At 38.4% G+C, this 24,497-nt stretch overlaps 1 protein-coding gene and 1 long non-coding RNA gene across 4 annotated transcripts in view; one reads left to right on the top strand and one right to left on the bottom strand.

Annotated features, from left to right (window-relative positions):
* Positions 1-1,502: 1,502 nt before the first annotated feature.
* Positions 1,503-20,639, top strand: LOC142069518 (uncharacterized). Its single transcript, XR_012665377.1, has 3 exons — positions 1,503-1,624; positions 2,612-2,742; positions 20,569-20,639. It is a non-coding gene; the product is annotated as an uncharacterized LOC142069518 (long non-coding RNA).
* The window catches only part of USP32 (ubiquitin specific peptidase 32), a 153,210-nt gene continuing 134,185 nt past the window's right edge, over positions 5,473-24,497 (bottom strand). For all 3 annotated transcript variants that reach the window (XM_048824508.2, XM_048824509.2, XM_048824511.2), the window contains exons 27-34: positions 23,272-23,456; positions 21,545-21,631; positions 19,862-19,982; positions 12,832-13,023; positions 11,910-12,204; positions 10,884-11,311; positions 8,408-8,500; positions 5,473-7,866 (exon numbers count right to left, since the gene is read on the bottom strand). In XM_048824508.2, the coding sequence (XP_048680465.1) occupies positions 7,693-7,866; positions 8,408-8,500; positions 10,884-11,311; positions 11,910-12,204; positions 12,832-13,023; positions 19,862-19,982; positions 21,545-21,631; positions 23,272-23,456 (1,575 nt within the window). In that variant the 3' untranslated portion in view covers positions 5,473-7,692. The remainder of the gene's footprint in view (positions 7,867-8,407; positions 8,501-10,883; positions 11,312-11,909; positions 12,205-12,831; positions 13,024-19,861; positions 19,983-21,544; positions 21,632-23,271; positions 23,457-24,497) is intronic.

Here is a 24,497-nt window from a genome sequence, read left to right as displayed (position 1 = left end):
AGGTAGCATGTTTTGCTCAAGGTCACACAGAAAGTCTGTTGTATAGCCAGGGAAAAAAACCAAATACCACTGTTCCCAGACCAGTGCTCTGGCCACTAGACCAGTCATCCTCAACCTTTCCAGACTACTGTATCCTTTTCAGGAGTCTGATTTGATTTGCGTACCCCCAAGTTTCACCTCACTTAAAATCTACTTGCTTACAAAATCAGACAAAAATAAAAAAGCATCACAGCACGCTATTACTGAAAAATTGCTGACTTTCTCATTTTTACCATATAATTATAAAATAAAGCAATTGGAACATAAATATTATGCTTACATTTCAGTGTATAGTATCTAGAGCAGTATAAACAAGTCATTGTATGAAATATTAGTTTGTACTGACCTTGAGACTGCTTTTTATGTAGCCTGTTGTAAAATCAGGCAAATATCTAGATGAGTTGATGAACCCCATGGAAGACCGCTGCATACCCCTGGGGGTACGTGTTCCCCTGGCTGCGAACCACTGCACTAGACCATCCTTCCTCATGATGAATTATTCTTATTCGTAAATGAAGGCAGAACAAGAAATAATGGGTTTATGCCACAGCAAAAAAATTGCAGTTTAAATATAATTTTAGAGGAAAATGTTAACTATAGACCTGGTGGGAAATGGAACAACTTGCCAAGAGTATGTGAAATCACCTTCTCTCTTTTTATATATCTATTTATGGACTTAAAAACAATTTGAGGTAATGAAATCAGTCCTGTCAGGATGCAGGTTGGATTAGATGAGCCACTAGGGACCTAGAAAACAGACACTGAAGTGATGTATGATTAAAAACACTAATGTTTATGGGAGGATGGACTTCTCAGTACAAAGCCAAAAGGTGACCATGATCTCTCCCACTGTTTCTATCTTTTTATGGAGCACTCTATCCATTTGCAATTACTGTTAGATAGCATCATTATGCTTAAGTGTTAAAAAAAACTGGCTGTCTATATATTATGCATTCAAAGTACACTCTGCCATGAAAAGTAAAGCAGTATTAATTAACCTTACTAAATAGAGTGCTGACTTTGATTTTCGTTTAACAAATAACAGATGACTAACTCAGCTGTATGTTGTTGGTTTTTTAATAGTGTAACACTAGCAGAGCCAAAATCACACAGAGCCTCATGCAGTTTTTAAGCATCTGGGGTGAGACTTGTGATAGCAGACCTATTTTCAAACTACATGCCAAATTCCTTAATTGGAGGATCAGAAAACACGATATGAGCTATGTAAAAAGTTATAAAAGGTGTAACACTCAGGACTGGGAATCTGTTTACAAAGCCAAAAAGAAAGAAGACAAATAGATTGTCAGAGTCCAAAAAACACAGTGTCTTTGGGTCTAAATTCTACTGTAATTTATTCTACTATAAATAAGACAATTGCTACCATCAGTGAAGTAAACACTGGATTTACACTGGTGTAACAAAGGATATGGCTCTATCCCCCCTGCTCCCCTGTCCCCCCCCACAAAATACCGTCATCGCAAATGAGAGGAGCTTGTTAAATTCTTTCCAGATGGACACTTAAGTCCTCCCTCACACCATTGTTCAGACTCTTCAGTGGGAGGATCAAACACCACCACCATATGAGGTAGGAGATTCACTTATGAACAGATTTAGAAATGACCAAAGGCAAAATACATTAAACCATGTTAAAATATTATACTTAAGAATAACTCGTTCAGTCACCATAATAGAGCAGGGAAGCAGCTTGAAAGGAATTAATACTGAACAGAGGGAAATTTATACTGCCCAACACCAATGCATGCCTGCAAACTTGAATTAACAGTCCTGCAGATAACAGCAGACATGCCATATAAGTGGACTAGATGTGTCATTCGAGTAAACTTTGCATAACAAAATGATTGTAGTGAATCTCTTCTAATTCACCTGAAAAGTGCTGTTTACTTGGGGTGTGAATAAGTAGATTCTAGTTACTATACTGGGGTTTCATTTAATTTTTTCCCTAGAAAATTAAGTTGGAAGAAGTTTAGATTTTTTGATATTTTAATAGACTTTTACTTTTGTGATTTTAATGTTTTTAAATGTCCATTTTACCAATGCAAGTTATATTCACACTCAAATTGTTATAGATTTGCTTTTGCCACAAAATAATTCTCTCATTGCTAAAAATGTATAGGCAATGGTATGTAAACATACCTACACTATCCTCAGATTGATTCCCAGTAGATACCTTCTTTGTATGGGTAAATTCAGCAACAAGTGATAGTTTATAAATCTATTCACTTTAACTTCCAGGTGCAAGTGATCAAACTGGATTCTTCACTGGGATACCGTGAGAATTAGTTAATCGCACTGAAGTTATAAAACACCGCTTAAGTCTTAAGTAGTACTAATGATATAAGATTTTTCTTAACGTATATTTTCTGATTGACTGGTAGGGAGTACCCACCAATCACATCTGAATCAGCCAATTCTCTCTGCAAGAGAGTTCCAAACTTTTTAGCAGCTCACAAAGTACTTCTGTCTTCAGGAAACTTAATGATTATTATTCACGTGCCAGCAATGTGCTTGGAATTGTACAAGACACAGCATAAGATACTCTTTTCTCTTGCAGTCTACAGCCGAGCCCTACTTTGGAATTTGTTAGTGTGGATCACGTATTCAAGGGGACTCCACAGAAGAGATCTGATGCAGGATTCGGGCCTAAAAAATACACAGACGACAGGCTGTACTGGAAAACTCAGAGTAGGAAATAATTTGATATTATAAATGTTAATGCACTTGTGGACATCATATGAAATGAGATAGTATCTATATTTAAAGATACCAAATTACTACTTTAGGTATCCTGCTAGTTAGAAGATTAGTAGATAATAAATCAAGTACTTAATCCTTTGGAATGGTGGCACAGGGATCTCAAACTCAATTTAAAAGGGGTCCCTGGGGGGGGAGAGCGCCTGGGGACGGCAGGTGGGGCCAAGGGAGAGACCTGGCTGCAAAACTGCTGGAGCCCCGCAGGCCACATTGGGGAGGTTTGCAGGCCGCAGATGGCCCACGGGCTGGGAGTTTGAGACCTCCTTTACCACTATGGCATTTCACTACTAAAAACTCATGGGGGAGGGGAAATATTTCAAGAATTTCTATCCCACTAAAGGACTAAAAAATGCTTTAATTTAAGGCAACTTTAAGATGGAACCTCAGCAGTTACTTTCTCTGCATGCCAAGAACACGAAAGCATCACAACTTTCCAAACTGATAATTCTCTCAAATGCTAGTTGTCTCAGCTTTTTTATCTTTCCTAGAGGAAATGTCATATGAAAGTAAGAAAATAAAATGAAACATGCAAACCAAAGCAATTGTGTGAAAATTTGATCCTCAAGCAAGTAGGAAAGAGATGCTGGTGTTTTCAAGAAAAAATGAAAACTTTAAACACTGCCGTTTGAATATCATTGAATTAATGCCTTTATTAGTGACGGTGCCCTTGATTTTAATGGCCAGTTACAATATCTGTAACAAGTTTCAGTTTTAATGATTAGTTAGACTTTATAGGTTAAACTGGGGAGTCTGAGGTGATTGAAACCCATGGTGCCTGCAGCCGTATGCATGGTGCATACAACTGGCAAGCAGGGCCACCAGAGACAGGGAGGGCGAGGGGAGGGTGGGGTAAGGGGCAATTTGCCCCGGGCCTTCCATTAGAGAGAGCCCACAAACCAAGTAGCATCGTGACCTGATGCACGGAGTGACAACCCCTGAGCAGTAGGTCACAATGCTGCTCACTCGAATTTGCCCCATCTGCCCTCTCCATCTATGGAGTGGCAGACAGGCCAAACCTGAGCATCACTGCGACCCTGTGCACAAAATCACAAAGCCCAGGGTGGGGAGCCGGGCTTGGCCCTGTGGGACAGCAGCCACCGCTGTAGGGTGTGCGAGAGGTGGGCTCACTCTCCAGTCCAGGGGAGTGGAGCGTGGTCCAGACTTGTTGGGGGAGGCACTGCATCCAGTGGCTGCACTGAGGATGGTTCCACAGGGATTGGCGATGATGCCTGGGATCTCTCTGGCCCACATGGTACACGTGTGGACCATGTGAAAGATTTCTGGGGGGGCATCCCTGATTGAAACTAGGACCTCTTGCATTGTATCATTAGTCTGTCTTACTTGAGCTAAAGGACTAAGTTCCCTAGCTGAAAGATGTAGCAGACTCATCTGCTTATGCAAACCAGACTCTAGAGAGGGACAAAGACCCATACAGAAGCAATGTGTGAACACTTAAGAAATGTGTTTCCTGGCACATTAATATGAGATGTCATGACAATTTTTTTACCTGATTCTCTTCTTGCTTTTGCATGTCATACCATGATGGCCCCTTCCACATGAAGGAAATGGGTACTTCACACTCTCTGAAGTGCATTCTTTTATCAATCACATGAAAGAAGTAATCAGATCAACACTTGAAACTGAAAGCAAATTGATATACATCATTTATTTCAAATTGTACCATTAACATGAAAAATCTTAACTTCAGCAGTTCTGTTTTTCTTTTTGGGGTGGCAACTAGCTTTGAGAAAGAAATAGAAGGCAGAAGATTTTTTTGTAACAGGTAACGTAAACTTGTTACTGTCTCGAGTGAAATTTCTGTAAACAGAAGGATTATTTCCCTTTCTTATTCTTATTTAAAATTCTTGGTGAAAAAAGGCCATGCTGAAAATCCTGACAATGTAGGATTTGGAATTTTGGTTTCTGGAATAAACTGCTTTTATTTGCACCCAGGAAAAACAGCAGTAGTCAACACTGCCACCCTGTGGTTTTGAGCTCCATTGCACTGTTATACTTTCCATTTAAAAAAACAAGGACAGGTCAAATTATTAAGTTTTGTGAAAAAGATTTTATGAAAACTTGAACTGACAAAACTTTGCACTATTTTATTAAAATTCCATTCATTCTAAAACCAAGATTTTCAGCATGAACATTTCCCAACTTCAGGGGCAACCCAAACATCACAATATTGTGCTAGCTGCATGAGAACCTAAAAGTTAAGTGACTAGAAACTATTAAATCTATTTTCATTGTCCAAAGTTGCAAGAAATGCAAAAAGATGACAGAAAATTAGTTTTTTAATATTTTCACTTTAATAGGATAAGGTATGATTTGTAAGATATTATGGAAATTTACTTCTTAAAAATACTGTTAACCTGACACATTCAGAAAATAAAAGGGACATTGTTAGATTCAAATAATCCAAAGTAATTAAAAGCAATTGTTAAAAATAAATGTAGAGAGAATGTTGTTAGCTCATTTAAACAGGCGCAATAGCAATACCGCAAAGAATTTATAACATACTTACTCAAGCCATTCAATCCTTTGGGTCCAAAAACGTATAGAAACTCTTTGAAAAAAAGTACCGAAACTTGAGAGTAGAAAAAATAAACTTTTGCATTAAAAATTAACTTTGACATAAAAAAATTATGACACTTGAGCTGCATCCACAGTTTTTAATTTGTCTGAATAATATAGTTACAGATAAACAAGTTCACTCCATATACAATTACTGATACATTTTTATACAGTTCATATTCCAATACATCAACACTTTTATTTACATGGTATTTATGTACATTAACATCTTTCTAAAGTCAGTGCATTGTCAATAAGTTTTATACAATAATTTACAAAGTGAATGTAGTTAACTTAATAAATTTCCTGCTAATTCATGAATTAATTTAATTAAAAAAAATAATTACAACCAATGTAACAAACACAGAAGATCAAATAACATTAGTAGATTGTGCTACCTGCTTAAATAAAACCTTTTTAAGTAAATAATTTGAAAATCTTTCAATTTTCATGGAGTTTGGCTAGGGAGATATAGACAAATGTGATCACAAAATTCCAAAATGAGAAATTCCACAATTCATAACATTTGCTTTTCTTCAACCTCACTGTTTAGACCACTCTAAAGATAAAAGAGCACACAAAATAGGGCTCGACACTTTAGGTCAAAGACAATACTTATTTTGAAACTCATCAATCCTTACAACTTCCATTGAAGATTGGGGAGGGGGGGTTGCCTGAGTAAAGACAGCACGATCAACTTTATATAGTTTCTTAAATGGATAAAAACAGACCCTTTCTGAAAAGTGTATACTTCCTAGTTGATTTGGCATTGTTGTAGAACACACTGAAAGGAGGTTGAATATTAACTAATTTTACAGATCTACAATGTAAATTTAATCAGTAATTATGCCAAGTCTAAAGAGGGATGCTTAAGGAAATGAATGATAAAATTACTAACTTGCTGAGGCTCAGTTGAAGAAAAGGCTGAAAAAAGAGTAAAACATTTACCTCAATTCAGATATGCTAACAATTTAACACGGCTAAAATACTAAAAGAAATGCCTACTCATAAATAACCTTTTTTCCAGTCTTGAACAAGCCCCAACCATCCTGCATTCCTTGCTCAAGCCAAAGCCCCACTGACTTAAAAGGGAGTTTTGGATGGGCAAGGAAAGCAGAATCTAGCCAGTGAGTAATAAAATGAATGCCAAGTAGTAGCAAATTCGTTGACTAATGCTGTTAAAAAGTGGGTTTTTTCAAAAACCCTGCAAATTAATCCCTAGCCTGTTACAGTAAGAAAATGTGAAAATGCAAACCAATTAAGAAACCAAACCCAGTTTAAATTATTAAATGAACAAAAATCCTTCTTGCCTCTTAACATAACTACCTGACAACCATCATTTCTGACGTTTGTTTTAAAAGACATAGTAGATAACAGTGACATCCATTCACTCTGGAGACCTTACAGCAACAAAAACGAACAATGCTTCTGAATTGTACTGGTATGAATTTTTTTAAAAAGTGCAAAATTTAAAAGCAACACTAGTAATGAAACATAACACCTGTCCTTCCATGAGTTGGGAGCACTTTGTGCAAAGTGCACATTCAGACACAATGCATATAACCACAGATATTTTTTCTGAGACTTTTCAGTATATAAAAGACAGGATTCCTCAGGCCAGACAGCCATTCCTGAAATTTGCTGATTTGCACAACCAACATGTGGAGAAAACCAAAGTATAATAAACCATTCAAGTGCAGAAATCAATCTGCGCTCAAATTATGATTTGGTTGCGCTCCCAACACATTGAAAGCAACAATACACATAAATAGTGGCAAAAATGGAAAAATTCCATAACCATTTTGTAAGCTTTGTGCACTTTTCATTTTCTTGCTTTCCCTGTCTTGCCAATAAAATGGGATGAAACTTCAGGAAAAAGGAGGTAGCAATATCGTGTTGTCAACAGACAACACTACAATTTTTTCCCATCATCTTGAATCGAAGGAGAACCTTAGGATTTTGTTAGAATAATTGGTAAACGCTACACTACTCTGTTTAGCTCTTATTTGGACTATTTCATTTAGCTCTTATTTGGTCCTCGTTGGCTTTCATCAAACCATGTTATTTAAAGGCCAATGGCAGTTTTAATCTGATGTCTAACATCAGAATTGTTTAGAGCATGTAGTGAGATATTAGAACAAAAACAACGTTTATATTAACTGCTATCTAATTAGATTTTTCTTGTTGTGCTTTCTGACCACAGGATAAGACAACTGACATTTAGCTTGTTCACTTCAACAACACTGTAGCCAAATGTAAGTTTCATCCTGCATGCTCTCAAACGGTCCATGGAAGATCACTTGTTTACTGTAAAACACAGTACTTTTTATAATCAGACTCAAAATCTTCATCCATGCTGCTTGTGTCTGCCATCTTTTTGCCATCTATCTTTGGCAAAAACTGCGCATAGTCTACCCCCTGCTGCTCGTAGAAAAGAATGTAGGCAGAGTCGGTGTCAATTTCATCAGGATGTAATTCCTGGAAAGCAGAACAAACATTTACTAAAACTTGCACTTGTACCATTGTGCTACCATCACTGAATTTAAATATATGCATTTACTGTAGAAACAATAATTTTAAAAACGGACAGTTAGAACAAGAACAGTCACATTTTCTCCATCTGCCTTACTTTATCAGGCGAAATTATTTACCTGAAAGTGAGAGATGACTTTTATAATGATAATAATAAATGCAATTACTAAGAAAATATTCAAACGACAGTTATCCAGTAGCTTCAACTCAAAATGTCTAGCACAAGTGACAACATTTATTTTATCTAGATTGTTATTGGGCAACTTTTTCATTTTGGTTCAAAATCATCAAGTATGTTTCCTTACTCTGTTAGCAGCTGATATGCAAATTTTAATGTTAAAAGTTTTCCAAGTGCAATTTCAGGTCACCATTTTAATGTTCATATGTTACGTTTTTCAAGCTATTCATATTTCTAAACAAACAGTTCACATAAAATTGGGTTTTAGCCCCAACCCAAACTAATCTTTAATGAAAATGAAATATTTACCTTACAGCTGCTGTCATTGTAACAGTACCACTTGTTATTTGGGTTTTTGGCATAAGTGACATAATGACCTCCTCCCATAATTCCTGAATGGCACTAAAAAAAGATTTTTTTGAATTAAAAATATATCATTCATTGAGATTGAAACCAATCTGCTTTCTGTCACTGAGTGGCAATGGTTCAAGACATCCCTTGAAATCAACAGATCCTAAAATGCTCATCTACTGAATGCTTCAATGTTACAGGCTCTACTTGATCAAAGCTCTTTCCTCATGTCAATGCAATCTAGAGCAAGTTCTAGCTACAGTCTACCTAGGACATACCCAATTGCGTTATTCAAGGGGATGAAAGGTATGTCATGGATGATCTTCTGGCAGTTCCAGCTCAACCTGGCCAAACTCAATTAAATTTCTCCCTCACACCCTTCTCCTGCATTCATCTTTCTCCGTTATTATACCACCACCATTTTCCCCCATCCCTTTTATCTTTGAAATCATCTAATTCCTTTCCCTATCCATGTGTTAACAATTCATTATCTTCTACAATATCAAGTAAGTTGGATTCTTAATTTGTCACCACAACTAAAAAATAAAAACCTCCACTCTTTTCACATCCTAGTCATCCTGTCCCTTGCTTTCTTGCAACCACTCTTCTCTGGCCTCCCTGGTGCCTACATCTCTGCTTCAGCATGTTTAAAACGCTGCTGCAAAGATTATTGTCCTTGCCTGTTGCTCTCACCACATCATTTCCCTCTTTGAACCACACCATTGGCTACTCCTCACCTACCATATCGTGTTTGAATTTCTCATCCCTTATGCATCTCCAATAACAATGCCAACCTCAGTGTCCCCCTGGTGTTTCTCTCACTGCTCCCCCACCATATTTATCTTCCTCGGTGTTGCACCATATGCTTAGAACAACCTCTCAAATGCAGAGTGTCAAGCTCCCCCTCTCTCTGTGACATTTGTGGGAATCTTGCTGTACAACTTATGAATTCTGGTTGATATTGTAAAGTTATTATGAAATTGCTGTATCAAGAAATGCCTCTCTCTCGCTGACAAGGTGTTAAGCATGTGTCCCCAACCCCCCAAGACCAGGCACAATGGTGAACTCAGTGACTGCCTGGACTTCATTTGGACTCTGGAGGCTTAAAACATATGGGATCCCTTCACAACAGTTTGGCAAGTGTCCAGCAGGGCAAGTGTGTCTAGACCTGACAGTCAAACCTTTCCCAAAGATTCACTTCTTCTGAGAGGTCTACGAATACTCATTAGTCAATTAAATGCCTTCTCCATTCAAACTCAGTAAGAGAGAATATAGTGAGAAGGGAGAAATTTAAATAAAATCAAACAGCTATATCATATGTGCACAATGGTCATCAATAACCAGTTAATCTAGTCACTGTCTGCCCCCTTCATTAGGAAAGTGCGTTTAGATGTTGTATTCGTAAGTATTAATAATGGTAAGAAATTAATGAGTTTTGGTATTTTCCAGACTGTCAGACAAATAAATATTCAATATGTCTGTACCTGTCTACAAACATAATCCTCAAACATTAATTTGGCAGGCCAGTATCTGGGAAGCATTTTGAGAAAGTAAAGCTTTATGTAAATGATACTTTAATCATTAACTCTAGGAACAGGTGAGAATCTAAATCTGGCAAAAAAGTCAGGTTAGATATAAGGATACATTTAACAATATGAACAATTATGAAATAGAATATACTTAAGGAAGACAGCTGAGTCCCCATTATTAATAATCTTCAAAAAAACATTAGAAAAGTTCCCAGTGGACTCAGAGCAAAGAAAGATCTTATTTGACACAGGAAGTGGGAATAGGTAACCTGAAAAGTCTCTTCCAATCCTAACTTCTTATGGACTGTGCTGTATTTCACATATTTTTGAATATCTGGGCTTGGCAAAGCTCACATGCTCAGGATTTAATTCATCACTGTGGGGGGGGGGGGAATCAGAAATAATTTTCTCCCCGTCCAGATTAGCAGTGACTTTGCTTTTCTCTGTAGTGTGAAATAAAGGTTGCTTGCCAGGATTATCTGGATAAATCTCACAAACAGTTCCCTGCCATTGTAGGGTCCTCAGGCATTGATGTACCTGTTCTCTGCCTGAGGCACACAATTTCAATTGTTGGGTGTAGTGTGAAGGTGGTGGTGGCGGCCGCCCTGTAATACACAGGTCAGACCTGATGATCTGGCAGTCCCCCTCTGGCGATCCCTCTCTGGCTTTAAACTCTATGACTGACAGATACTCAAGCAGAAAAGCACTGTGCAGAGACTAACTTTTCAGTTATATTCAGCTTTATGGTAAACTGAATTTACTGGAGGATAACTCCATTTACCTCTTCTTTTTGTTATTCTTCTCAAGGACAAATGTTTACTTCATGTGTATTGCACGTGAAATTCTAAACTTATCAACAAAATTGCAGTTTAAGCATATTTTACTTATATAAAATGTCAACTTACCGAAATGGCATATAGATTGTAAATAGGGTTAACACAGACTTCTCTTTGGTCATCTGTCATATCTTCCTCACTGTGGTTATCAATCACACCATTGATACTGCCATTACTATATGCATTCTGCTCACAAACGTATCCATTGGCTAAAGTCATCTCGTCCTGAAAAATGAATAATTCACTCTGGCTACCACCCAAAATGTGTCCTTTGCTAATGGCATCTCCTTGGTCAGAAGTAAATTTCTGTTCCTGGTCAGTACCATTCTCTTTACTTGCATCCAAATTTTCTTTGCTATTTGATAGTTTGTTTTTACCTATCTGTGGTAGCCGCAGCCGCCCTTTACCTCTTCCTAAAGTCCTTGGGCTATTATTTGGGCTACTGTTTTTACTTGAAGGACAGCTAGTTCCACTTTTCCTCCCTGGTGATGGAGATGCTGTAAAAGAAAGAAGTTAAAACCTTCTAAGGTAAGCAAGCTGAAAGCCTAGATTTTCCAATGTAAGATTTCTTCCAATAACCAGAGACACTAATGAACAAAACTTTTGGGATGGATAACTTCTTTTTTTAAGCGACCAATGCATAGTTTATAGTTAGGACTACAGATTGAAACTATTAATTTTACGTGGATTAGTTGGCAGATCTTGCTATGCAAAAAGAGGTCATTTACTCCCCGCCCCCCAAATCTGCAATGGCACATATAGCAGTTGAATAACTTCAAGCCACATAAAATTTGAAATGCCAATATATACCAACCCTGAATAACTCAACTTCTTATTAATGAATGCTGTAATAGGCTTACAATGGAAGACAGTGGCAGAAATCAATGTTTCAGAATAAACAACTTCTGAATCAATAAAACACAAATAACCTCACTTTTACAATGAGTACACTATTCAATTGGCTTGTATTTTATAAGTTCAAGGGTAAAGATGATTTTGAAGAAAGAACTACCATACGTCTTGCTATAGGTCAATAATCACTAATTTCTACACTGCAATTTATAGAGAGACTGATTTCCACTATTTATTCCCTACCTTTGATATTATTCAAGATGCTACTAGTGTTAAATGAGGATGGACTCCTGTTCAGCACATCCCCTTCGCCAGATGTATAAGTATTTTGGAGATCTGTTTTTCTAGGCTCCCCTTGCAGAATCCGTGGCTCAGAAAGGTCGTCAACCTGGGGAGTTCGTTGCTTTCGTTGACAATGACTTGGATCCCGTTGTACCAGAAAGGCACTTGGGTCAAAATTTTCGCGAGGAAATTTAACAATTTTCTGAGATTTTATCCAGCGGCCATTTACAAACTGAAATCGTTTCAGGTGAATTATCTAGGGTGAAACACATTAAACAAACAAGGTGATGGTTATACCACAATGACCTAATCAAGTAATTTAAATGTTCATTTTATCCTTCCAGAGATATACATACTATAAGATTAGAGCACAAATCAACTTGCATTGTACAATGTGTGGTATCTGAGTCTACAGAGGCAACATCTACCAACCAACAGTAGGTAGGAGATACAGCTTTAGTAAATAAATAAATAGTAAAGCATACTTTGTGTGCTTTGGACAAATTCAAAGGCAGCAAATGTAGATGCTGCATAATTTAAAGAAGAGAACAAGGCTGTGTTCCATAAAGGTAACACAACCAATGGCACTGCAATAAATGCAATGAACATTTCAATCCTTTGCTGAGCAGAACACCACATTTAAGTAGTTATAGCAGGTATTTTTTCATTTACATGATATAAAACAGATAATACACGTGTAGCGACCTCACGTTGCGTCACCTATGATAGCCATGATTCAGTTGAGATAAAAGGGAACATAGGTAGATCTAAACCTTCCTTATTCTGTGAAAGTAGGAAGATGTACCCAGCAATCCGAACTCTCATGTTGAGTGTACATTTTTACTGTTGCCCAAAAGAAAAAGAAAATTATTGAAAGTTGTACCAAAATAGGGGGAAGCCTCCAAAGGTCCAGTTTTTTAGTGGCCAGGCAATGAGTCTTGCACTTGGAACAGTAATACATCTCATCTTCTCCCAGTTCCTCCTCACTGGTAAAAGCTCTTAGACAGCTATCCAGATTGATAGGCTCCGCCTGAGCCCGCCGGCTTTGTTCAACACTTTCGTGCTCTTCCACAATCTAAAGAGGTTACCAGATTAACATGAACTCTGTATCTTGGCAACTTTCCTAATACAGTAGACCCCCAGAGTTATGAACACCAGTGTTACAAACTGCCCAGTCAACCACACACACCTCATTTCGAACCGGAAGTACACAATGAGGTAGCAGCACAAACGCAAAAAAAAGCAAATACAGTACAGTACTGTGTTAAACCAACTACTAACAAAATAACGGGAAAGCAGCATTTTTCTTCTGTATAGTAAAATTTTTCAAAACTGTATTAAGTTAATGTTCAGTTGTAAATTTTTGAAAGAACCATAATGTGTTGTTCAGTTACGAACATGGTAAAGTTACAAACAACCTCCATTCCAGAGATGTTTGTAACTTTGAGCTTTTATTGTACCTCAAAAACACACCAAGTTCTTCAGATTCACGTCCAAGGTTCTTAGAAGGTCCTTGCAAACTTATTGGGAAGTAACTTATTTAACTTGTTTGCAAGGAACTTCAAAAGCAAATTTATGTGATAAAGTCACGTCTGTCATCTTAACATGAAGCTCAGGAACATAAATCTTTCAGGGGCTTAGGTATGACTGCAATACAGAGGATAGCAAGCTTCTCCACTTCAGATCATTAAAGTTGTCAGATGGAGGAAGTGGCTAAAAAAGTCAAACTTTTTTATAAAAATGAAATAAGCAGGGCCTGGGGTGTTACCATTTTCATATGCTTTAGTTTACCTAGAATTTCTTCAAGCAGTGGTTTGTTTGTTTGTTTTTTTTAAAAAAGCCCACACTTTGGTACACATTGTGAAATTTAGAAGAGTTATTTATTTTAGCTAGCTCTAGGTCTCCTCTTTAGGATTATTAGGTAGAGAGATGTTACTATACAATTTTTTTAAGACATTCCTATTTTTGTCCGATTCCTCCATTTCTATTGTGCGGGAAGGAAATAAATATAAGGCACATATAGTGCCTTTCATCCGAGGATCTGAAAAAAATCCTTTACAAATGTTAATTAAGCCTCAGACGCTCACCTGAGGTACAACAAGTATTACACATTCACTCTACATACAGGCAAATTGAGGAACATTGAGGTTCATGGCAATTTGACGGCAGCCATCATAAAAACAGGATAACTTTAGGAGATACAGTTATTTTATTGGAGTATGTACTTCGTGGCTTTTCCCATCTTTTCTTTTAATAGGATATTCATTTTCCCTCTCAAAGTAATGAGATATGCAAATAGCACCAATGATCCTTTATTTAGATGCAATTTTTTTAGTCTATCCTCTAGAATTTACTCATACTTGAAGCTAAGTTTATTAGCTACCTTCTCACCACCACTTGGGTTACTTCCAAGAAAATCTCTCTAGAGACATTTTATCTCTACCATTAAATTTAAAGTACTATATTATTGTTTCCTATGCTATGTTCACACATACTGTGTCCTTTAAATTGGGTGTGGTCTCCTGTTGAACTCCACGTTATTTTTGGAGACTCAGACTGACATCCGTTGGACCATGGTTGGACCATTACATAACGCCTACAGAGACGCCAACTGCTCTTTGTAATAATGGCTGACAGCAAAACCACCAGTCTACTTGTGTATATAGGGATCAAGGGTAAAGAACTCAGTCTTTGCCAGCAGAGTTTAACTCTCCATATGTCTGACAGATACCCTATGTGTCTTGAGGTGCATAGTTGAACTTCCATCTTCCCCAAAGTTACCATCTTGGTTCATCAGTACAAGAGTATGGTTATGCAGTTAAAAGCTTCTCCCAATTTAGTCTCACTCTTCCTAAACCTCACATTCTGGAAATAATCTGCAAAAAATTTTGGCCTGACCTTGGTTTTTGCTGTGGATTCTGCCAATCGTAACTTCTTTACACAGCTTGGAGCCTCTAAGTACCAGATTTCTGCCTTCCTTATCTTTGACCTGGTCATCCACCTGTAAAGCTATGGTTTTTTTAAAAAATTATTGCCACCCCTTGTTTCTTCGCATAACCTTCTCTCCTAACCTTGGCACAAGAACCTCTCTGAGATGCGGTACATAAAGTCCTGTATAGTGTCTGGTTCTAAAAGCACTACTCAAACAGTCAGCCACCCTGTACTCAGCTGACAAGGATACGTGGGATCAGCAAGTACCCTGGGCATGAATTTTAAGGGGTGCCATTGGTAATATGGATCTGATTCCCGCGGTGGTGGAGGAATGAACTGGGAGAGAAAGACTGTCCAGTGCTGTCCACTAGTGTCCAGTGTTTTGCTTTTGCTCTCTGAAGCTACGCTGGCTCAAGCAAGTTTTCCCTGACACAGGTATCTGGGCTTTGGCTGAACCTAGCCTTGTGTTCTACCATTTACTTCAGGATGTAGATAAGGAAAGTCATCTCTTTTACATTTAGATATTGAAAGACTTTTTTTTAAAATACCTAGACTTTAGCCGGTGCTTGAAATCCAATTCAAGCAGGCGAAGTCAGCTGCCTATTTTGCCATTACTATAACTAGCACAGTACAGAATGAAACGTAGAGATTCTGGGTTTGAACTCTGACCCGGAAGTTCCAATATTCGAATATTCTAACACTGCTTTTCCACAGAGGGCTTGTTTAGACAAACAGCTGATGTGCAGCAAGCTTGGGTGTCAATCCACAGTGCACTCACTGGTCATGTGAACCCTGCTACTGTGCACTAAAAGTTCCCTAGAGTGCTTTGATCTGCTCCGCTGTGAAACAAGAAGCAGGCAGCATTATCTCCTGCAAAGGCGAACAAACCTGTTTGTCTGTCTTGTTGGTCTGAGGAGCTGGCTGAACAAGAAGTAGGATTGAGTGGACTTTAAGGCTCTAAAATTTTACATTGTTTTATTTTTGAATGCAATTCTTTTTGTACATATTTCTACACTGTAAGTTCAACTTTCATGATAAAGAGATTGCACTACAGTACTTGTATGAGGTGACTTGAAAAATACTGTTTCTATTGTTTACATGCAAATATTTGTAATAAAAAACAAAGTGAGCCTTATACACTGTGCATTCTGTGTTGTAGTTGAAATCAATATTTGAAAATGTAGAAAACATCCAAAAATATTTAAATAAATGGTATTATATTATTGTTTAACAATGCGATTAGTTGCATGATTAATTTCTTTAATTGTGCGATCAATCATCATTAATTTTTTTAATCGCTTGACAGCCGTAAAATTTACACCACAGTATGCTGTGCACTAGCTATTCCTCTGAACAAGCCCCAAATTCCATCTGACACTCTGAAATGTTCTCCTTTACAGTGAAATGGGCAAATCCACCCCTTACATATAACGCCACTGGTTTCAATTCAATTAACACTAGAGATTAACTTGGTCCAAATTAAATGATGCCATTACTATGCCAGATGTTTCATGTACCTTTTGGATTGTTACCTCCCCATGTTCTGTAAATCTCCTTCTCTCATGACCTATTTAAAGGTTTTCAACTTCTTCGGCCTACTGCAGTCCTTTTCCCCCCAACCCTCCAAACCCTGCCAATATGAGTGCCAGCAAGTCTCCAGAATGCACAACATCGAAACTCACACCAGTTTGCCCCCAATACACAATCATAGCTAGTGACTCCTTCTTTCCTCAGCTAGCCTCTTCCACATTTCGAAACAGAAAAACACAAATTAAGGGAATGCTCCATTCTCCACGTGGCAGGATGTCACAAGCTGCCCCTCCACGGGCAACACAGGCACACCGGTGTCTCTGTATTGCTAATACAACCCCTTTACTGCTCTAAGAGTACCCTGAGGACACTTGTCTGAGAATACTGGGAGATCCCGGCTGTCCTTCCTAACTATTTTGAGGGCCCTCAGAGCTCTTCAAAACCCCTCTGAATGACTATGCCTTCAACTTCTGGATTTCAGAAACTACTAAACTTTTATTTTAACTACATTAAACAAACATCATAATATCTTACAGTAACCTTTCTACTTCTTATTTTATTAGGGATTGAAGTCTAAATTTGTAAGAGCTCAGCAGTGCTTCCCTTCTTGATCACAGTTAATCCCATGGACCAACCCCAGTGATCTTGCTCTGTTTCTCCTCAGGAGCTAATCGATGATCCTTCAAATTCCAATCAAACCCCTGAAGTTCCAAACTAACAGCCTAGATGCAACTTCCATCCAGGAGGCCAACCCTCCATGTCTCTGTGCACCCACTGGCATACGTTCTTCACACACATATCCCCTCACACAGTTTCACTAAAGTTTATTCTATAATATCTGATACCAAACAATTTCAAGTAAGTATAGTCTGTTTTCCACACAGCACATCAGACTTCCTCTAATCTTAGGTCGCCCTCAAACCGATAGGAGAGATGTTTGATTGAGCTTACATATAATGTGTTCAGGGCACACAATGCACGTTTTAAAATGAGAAGGCAGAGAGCCAACAAAACTTGTGCCTTTCATCAAATGCGACAATATGGGCCAAATTTTCAGTGGGCATCCAAATGTACTTGTAAATACTTTACTGGTGCATCTGCACACATGAAAACCCACTTCTGTGCATCAAGACCATTTAAATGTATGTATAATTGACTGTTTACATGTGTCTCTTCAGGGCTGCATGTGTACAAATAGATTCAGCCTCTGGGCATGTTAAAAATCATAATTCCTTTTGCATGCAGGACACTTTTGAGCAACTTAAGTTGCTCATTATTATTCACCTTAGCAACACACCTCTCTTTGCCAAGTTTAAGAAGGTTACTCACTTGTAACCAGGAGCTCTTCATTAAGGACTCTGCATGTTCACTCATCAGATATACTGGTAATGCAGCTCTGCTGGCTAAATGTTTCACAGTTGCGCCTGTTGGAAATTCTCCTGCCCCCCTGCTGCCCTTCCTCTCACTGTTTCTGAATATTCTGAGGGCTATAAAAGATGCTGTGGGGCTCAGGCTACCTCAGATCCTCTGATTGTCTCCACAGATCTGAGGCAGTAATTAGGACTCCAAGGAAGAAGGGAAGGTGGGCATTGGGGCGTAAATGTGCACAGCCCATGCAATACTGTCATCTGTGGAAGATGGAATGTGAAGTCCTAATTAAACAGTGCTCTTCAAATACAGCATCCAACCAGAATGCTAGGTCTAGTGCATAATGTTTTGTAAGTGTGTGAACAGAGAGCCATGTAGCAGCTCCGCAAATTTCTACAATGGGAAATATACCTAAGGCATGCCAAGGTATTTGCAGTGTAAAGGCCTGATAGGGATGTGGAAATATGTATCCCAGAAACTGAGACACCCAAATAAATCTGGGGCTATTGGGAGAGAATTATGGATGCTAGGGTCAACATACTGAAATTGAATTTTTTGACGAAGGAGTTGAGCTCTCTCAGGTCTAAGATGGGTCAGAGACAGTTACTGATTCTGAAGAAAGATGGCTATCTGGAATACAATCCCTTTCCCCTGAATTCCTTTGGAACTTCTGCTATGGCCCCTACTTCCATGAAAGTGCAAACCGCTATTCTTAGTAAGTTCTCATGAAAGGGACACACTAGCGCCTCCTGAAGTAGCAGGGCATGGAGCCAGTTTTACATTCCCTGTGAACTCTTGGGGTTAAGGCGTTGCAGACCACAAATGCTGAAGGAGACTGTCCTTTCACCACTCAAGCCAGATACCTCATATGGGCATCCAAAGCAGGGAATACAACATGATTTAAGAGGCACACCCCTTAAATCATGGCCTCTTCCCCATTGCAGCCACCACAGGATCTGTAAGCTTTCACACCAGCATGTGGGAAATAATAAAATAAATACTTAAGAAAATAAAGAAGTTAAAATTTCTAACATTAAGTCTTCTAGGAGGGTAGGTCCAAATTGCATCTCCCTAGAGAGGTTTCTGGCCTGTCTGCTTGCCCAGTTGAAGGGAAGTGAGGTGACCAGAGCACACCACTTCCTCCGATAGCCTTGCCCTTGATTTTCAGGAACAATAAAGAGAGGGGCAGACAGAGGCGAGAGACAATTCCTACGGGCACTGCTGTGACATGTTCCACTCAAAGCTGCACCACGGGTGCATCCCATGAGTAGGAATGTATAGCGGTCACTCAAAGAAGGGTCTGTTTTCAAAAGCTTACAACCAAAAAGTTACATTTTTAATTTATTTAGGATAAAATTTCAAGAATTGCCAGCCAAGTTCTGTTTGTAAAATGTTTCTTTAAACTATGCACAGACAGGTGATGCATTCTTTCAATGTACAAACGGAGCATGACATCTGGGGTTTTGTTTTGGTTTTTTGCTTAAAAAGTTACCCTTGAGGGAGAGCACAAGTATTTTTGTAGGCACAATTTGCAAACAAATCCCAATCCCAAAATCACTTACACATGTTATCTTTAGTCACATAAGTAGTCCCAATAAGCTAATGAGGCTACTCATGTGTATTAAGTTTAGCTTGTGCACAAGTGCTTTCAAGATTGGGGCCTCTCTTTTTGTGAATGTTGTCCTGTTTAGTTCATTTATGGAGACTAAATCAAAGGTCATTGTATCGGGACGCATTGGGAATGTGCACCTTTGGTGGTTATCAAAAGCGTCATCACTAAGTAAAAGGCCTATGGATATAGCAATGTCACACAAATTGCCCTTTACAGACAACCTTCGTTTTAGCTCTTCCCATTATTGATTTTGTATTCATTATTTCAGCAGAAGATGAAACACAAAAGCAATAATGCAGGTACCTAAATACTGAGAATAAGTTTCTAATCTCGCTCCTGCTGAGATGGACTAATGATGAGCATGCAACCATGGAAGTGATGTTAAAATGGGATATATTTCAGAGCTAATAAAATACAAGTAAATATTGCAACCTAAGATGTGCTGCTGGGTTTATTTTGTAAATGATTTTACCCGTTCCTGTGATGTCTGGTAGCGGAGATGAAGGGCTGTAGGATCCCAGTCTACGGCGATGTAAGCATTTCCAATACAAGCCCTGTCTTCTGCACACTCGATTTTACACCCACGGCAAAATCTAAACGAAAAAAACATTTAGCCTCAATGGTGACAGATGAATTATCCAACAACTTAGATTCCTGTTAATCAGGAGGATACTTTGTTCTCCTCCTTTTTCCTGTTCTCAGACCATGGCCATCACTGTGGTGTTTGAGACTTTGTCTTCAGTGCCAGAAAGGTGTGCTTTTCCAGTAGGATAACCCAGGTACGTTAGCGATCATTCTGTAACATCCTAGTGGAGACCGGGCACTGTAGTTATTACCACCAGGTAGGTAGGCAAAGTCAACACTATACCCCAACCCATGGTTGACCTTGACCAAAAATCTATCAGTTAAAAACTACAGTTCCTTGTCTCCTCTAGGATGTTACAGCAGGATAGCTAATGCACATACTTTTTCGTAATCAAGACATAGTCTGAATGCTTTCCAACAGTGTATTATGCAACATGACTAGCATCTGTCATGTGTGCCTCTCTTCCCCTCTCCAAATTGTGTGTAGACTTTTAAACGTGTGTGTGATGCAGGGTGGATTATAAGTTAAGGCAAGGTCTTCATCTTCTATAACAGTTTATAACACAAATAGGCTTATTTTTTGTTTCTCTTCAGTCATATTTTTTCCTGGGTATGAAGTCTCCTGGCCCTTGTGAGGACTAGACATCAAGAGGCAGGATCTCAAGGTAAGCCAAGGATTGTCCAGTATAGTGTCAACATGATTAGTTTCAGGTTCACTAAAGGTCCACCTGTATTACAGATATAACCACACACTAGCTTGGTTCTCTCCTACAGTAAGAGATGTACCTGATCTAATATAATTTAATTGCTTGTGAGGACAACGTTTCAGGGTGTAAGACGGTTACACAGCTATATAGTCCAGCCTTAGGTGAATAGTTATACTGATAATATGAACAGGCCCTAAGGTATAGTTGAGTGTTAAACCTTAAAGAACACTTGGTAATTTTCAAGTGTTTCACACCATAGGGACAAGTCAATTTCTGATGGCTTTTGGAGACTTGCGAGGGTGTTCTAGACTAAGAGAAAAGGTTTCTGGCTACTGGGAAATAGGTTAAGGCTCTTGTCTACAGCAGCTCATACATGCCTTTCCCCAAGGTGAACTGCCTCTGTCACTGTCAATTCCTACTCAGGCTAGGAGGCAATGATTTATATTGGAAGGGCAGGCCTGCAATAGAAAAGACATTTTCTTCATGTGGAGCAGCAGAGAGAAAGCAACCTGGCAACACGGGGACAGTTAGTAAGGGCTTTTTGGGTGGTCAAAGACTTGTTCTTTTTGGGGGTTTGGTACTGACTTGTCCTGAGAAATGTAACGGGTTAAAATATATTTCAAAACTTGGTGCTGGTTTCCTGTGTTGAAGCTTACGTGTCAGAATAGTTTTCAGCTCTGTAAGTCATAAAAGCAATTCTGCAGTGAAAACCTGACACTTGGGGGTTTGGGTTAAATTAAATTCCAAATTCTCATTGTTGGATATTACCTCTTGAAGTCCTGAAATCTATCAAAAATCCATTATCATAAATTACATTTCTGCTTAAGTTATCCCCTGGCTCAATTCTAGAAAGAGCAATTCACCTGTACCATGGACACCACGCACAAGAATTTCCATCCTTCTGAACCACCCTAAGGGTAAATGGATACTGGTACCCCATGCTGTCGTCGCTGAAACGGAACAGAATACAACAAGAAACATAAGTATTGATCTAGTCTGCTGAATTCCTTGCCATACAGCACACACTGTTCACCCCACGTTTGATTTTTTGCTTGGAAGGAACGTTTAATACAGTAAGCAAGCATGATGGTGCATGAGATCAATGCTTAAGGGAGCCGATTCCAACCCATTAAGAGCTGCTTAACAAAACAAGATGCTTCCCTGTGTCATCTGAATTCCACTAAACACTGTAATGTTTACTTTGTAAGTCTGCTCAGCAGGACAGTCACATTAAGCTGCAACAATTTTTGAGGGAGGAGTCCAAAGAGCAGCAGGCATAATTACAATACAAATTAATCAATCAATCACACAATCAGACTATAAGCCTCATTTTATCACACGGTAAAATAAGGCTATTGGACCGTTTATAAGGACAGTAATAAACTGCAGAGATGGAAATTCATAAATACTTTTAAAGATCCTGCTGAGGTAACAGATCTCACATAAGACTCTACAGCAGTAGAATTCTCTCCGCATATACTAGCGGATACATTGAGCCAATTAAGTAATAGTCCAGATTATCAGAGGCTCACAGGAATACACTAAATTGGAAAATGGTCACTCATCTCATCTGAAATACATTGAAATATTTAATTCACTATGTTAAACATTAGAGACTTGTTTAGCAGTCACAATGCTGCAAGAAAGCACCCTGATGTGAACAAAGGGACATAGCAGAAAATTTGCTGGAGGCCAGATCTACACACACAGTTGCACAGATACAACTAAAGGTGTCTGTCTGAACCAATTCAATTAAACCCATACAAAACCCTGTGGGAACATACTTAATTCCATTTAAACCAGGCTTATGTCTGTTAGTCCTGTATACTTGGCTCCTTTCTCTTTCAAGTCTCATTCCTCTTTGAATACATTTAATAATTTGCCACAAAGCCAAACCTTCATCCCATTCAAGCCAAAAGCTAAATTCCCACTAAGTTCACTGGGAGTAGGATTGCCATTGACAGAATATCCATTTACTCCCCTAGCTAACATGGAAACAGACTCACTTGTTTAAATTTCCTCAGCTATAAATTAATCCACCCCACAAGCTACCTATGTAATTCATTACATTCCAGACCATCTAAAATCACTGCCACACAGCAAAAGACCTTATCAGTATCTCATTCTTAAAATACATCAACAGTGCTCACATAAGAAAAAAGTGTATTATTTTCCTGCACCAGGCTATGTAATGAATTATCAATCAATGATTCAAGAATGTGCAGTATGTAAGAATAACTTAAATTGAAACCTAAAAGCATAAGTTAGATAACTATATTAAAGGACACACAGCATCATTATTTAATTTGTACTACATGAAGATGGCTTGGCTACAAAAATAACCCACCAGATGGAATCTGCAGGCAGCAACAATGCATTTGAGCTAAAAATATATGCAATAGTTTCTAAAATAGTTGACATTTAGAGTTTAATTGGGCAGTAAGACCATATCTTCATCTTATGGAATGTCTCATGTCAGCAGTTAAATTTACAAAGCAAGGCTAAGCACTAATACTTTTGAATCCTTATAAAGAAGTCTGTACCACAGTAAAGGGTGATCCCAAGCCATAGGTTAGCACATCCAACTCACCAGTCTTGTGCATGGTTACTAGCTTCCTGGGGAGGGAGAGGGCTGGCAAGCCGGGAAACCTGAATCCATACTGCATCATACAAGTCTTTTTTCCGAGTATGAACAGTACATGGAACAATTAATGGCATTCCAAAGAGACTGGGACGATTCTTCTGAGATGAAAGGAAATATAGTTCCGTCCGCATCTGTATTTACATATTAAAGGAATGAATGTAATGTATTATGAACATTAACTGATACTATGACTATCAGAAAGCTCTTTCCACTTGTCATTCACTTCAGTATTTTCCTGTGCTCTGTTTGATCTTGAAAGAGACTAATAATTCTACAATAAAATCACTGAGCATCTCTGAATCATGCAAATAAGTCAGCATTAAAAACTGTTGTTTTTTAAAGTTGAGTTACAGTCTGAAAGCTCTGTCATTGACTTTTTATTTACTTTTGCATGTGTCATATAGACTGCAACTGCTAGGCTGAATCAGCATTTCCATCAGAAACCTGTATTAAATTAAACTTCTATTTTCTATTTAATATTACTTATGTCTTTCCCTTCCCCGCCAACTGGTAACATTTAAAAACGTAAACAAGCACCTCTACGTACAAGTCATCAGTCCCATAGTGCAAACCCTGCCCAGTGTTTATCCCTTGAAAAATAAGATGGTATTGTGACTAGAAAACACAACAGGAAATCAGATTTGGGCTTTGTGGACTTTGAGAGATCTTGGACAAGTCATTTCACCTTTGTGCCTTATTCTCCCCATCTATAAGAATGGGAACAATACAGCCTATGTAACAGATACTGAGGCTTAATACATTTGTGTTTGTAAAATATATTGAGATCCCTGGATAAAAACAAAAACCATTATTAGCCAGCTGACCCCCACCATTAATACAATGCCTAGAAATAGAAAGCTCTAAGCACAAACTTTTGATGGCGTTTCTGCAGGCAATTTGCTTTGCCTTATGGGTTGCATAACCAGTTTGGATCTGATAAAGAACATTACACCAATTCCCTAAAAGATCTCCTACCAACCCTTATATGAGGCCTATGATGGTGTTATTGGACAATGGTAAAAAAAAGCCTCACAAAAATACACTGTGAAAAGGGAAGTTATGCAGCCTTCTAGCCCACAAACCACTGGCTTTAAATGTTAACCGCTTCTAATGCCTGAAGGCTGAGAATGTATACAGAGTGCAGAATTATCTAAGGCACTCAGTCAACCAGC

Source organism: Caretta caretta, chromosome 17, assembly GCF_965140235.1.
Source record: "Caretta caretta isolate rCarCar2 chromosome 17, rCarCar1.hap1, whole genome shotgun sequence".
Taxonomy (NCBI): domain Eukaryota; kingdom Metazoa; phylum Chordata; order Testudines; family Cheloniidae; genus Caretta; species Caretta caretta.
Note: the sequence above shows the minus strand (reverse complement) of the source record. Positions and strands in the feature narration are given on the sequence as shown.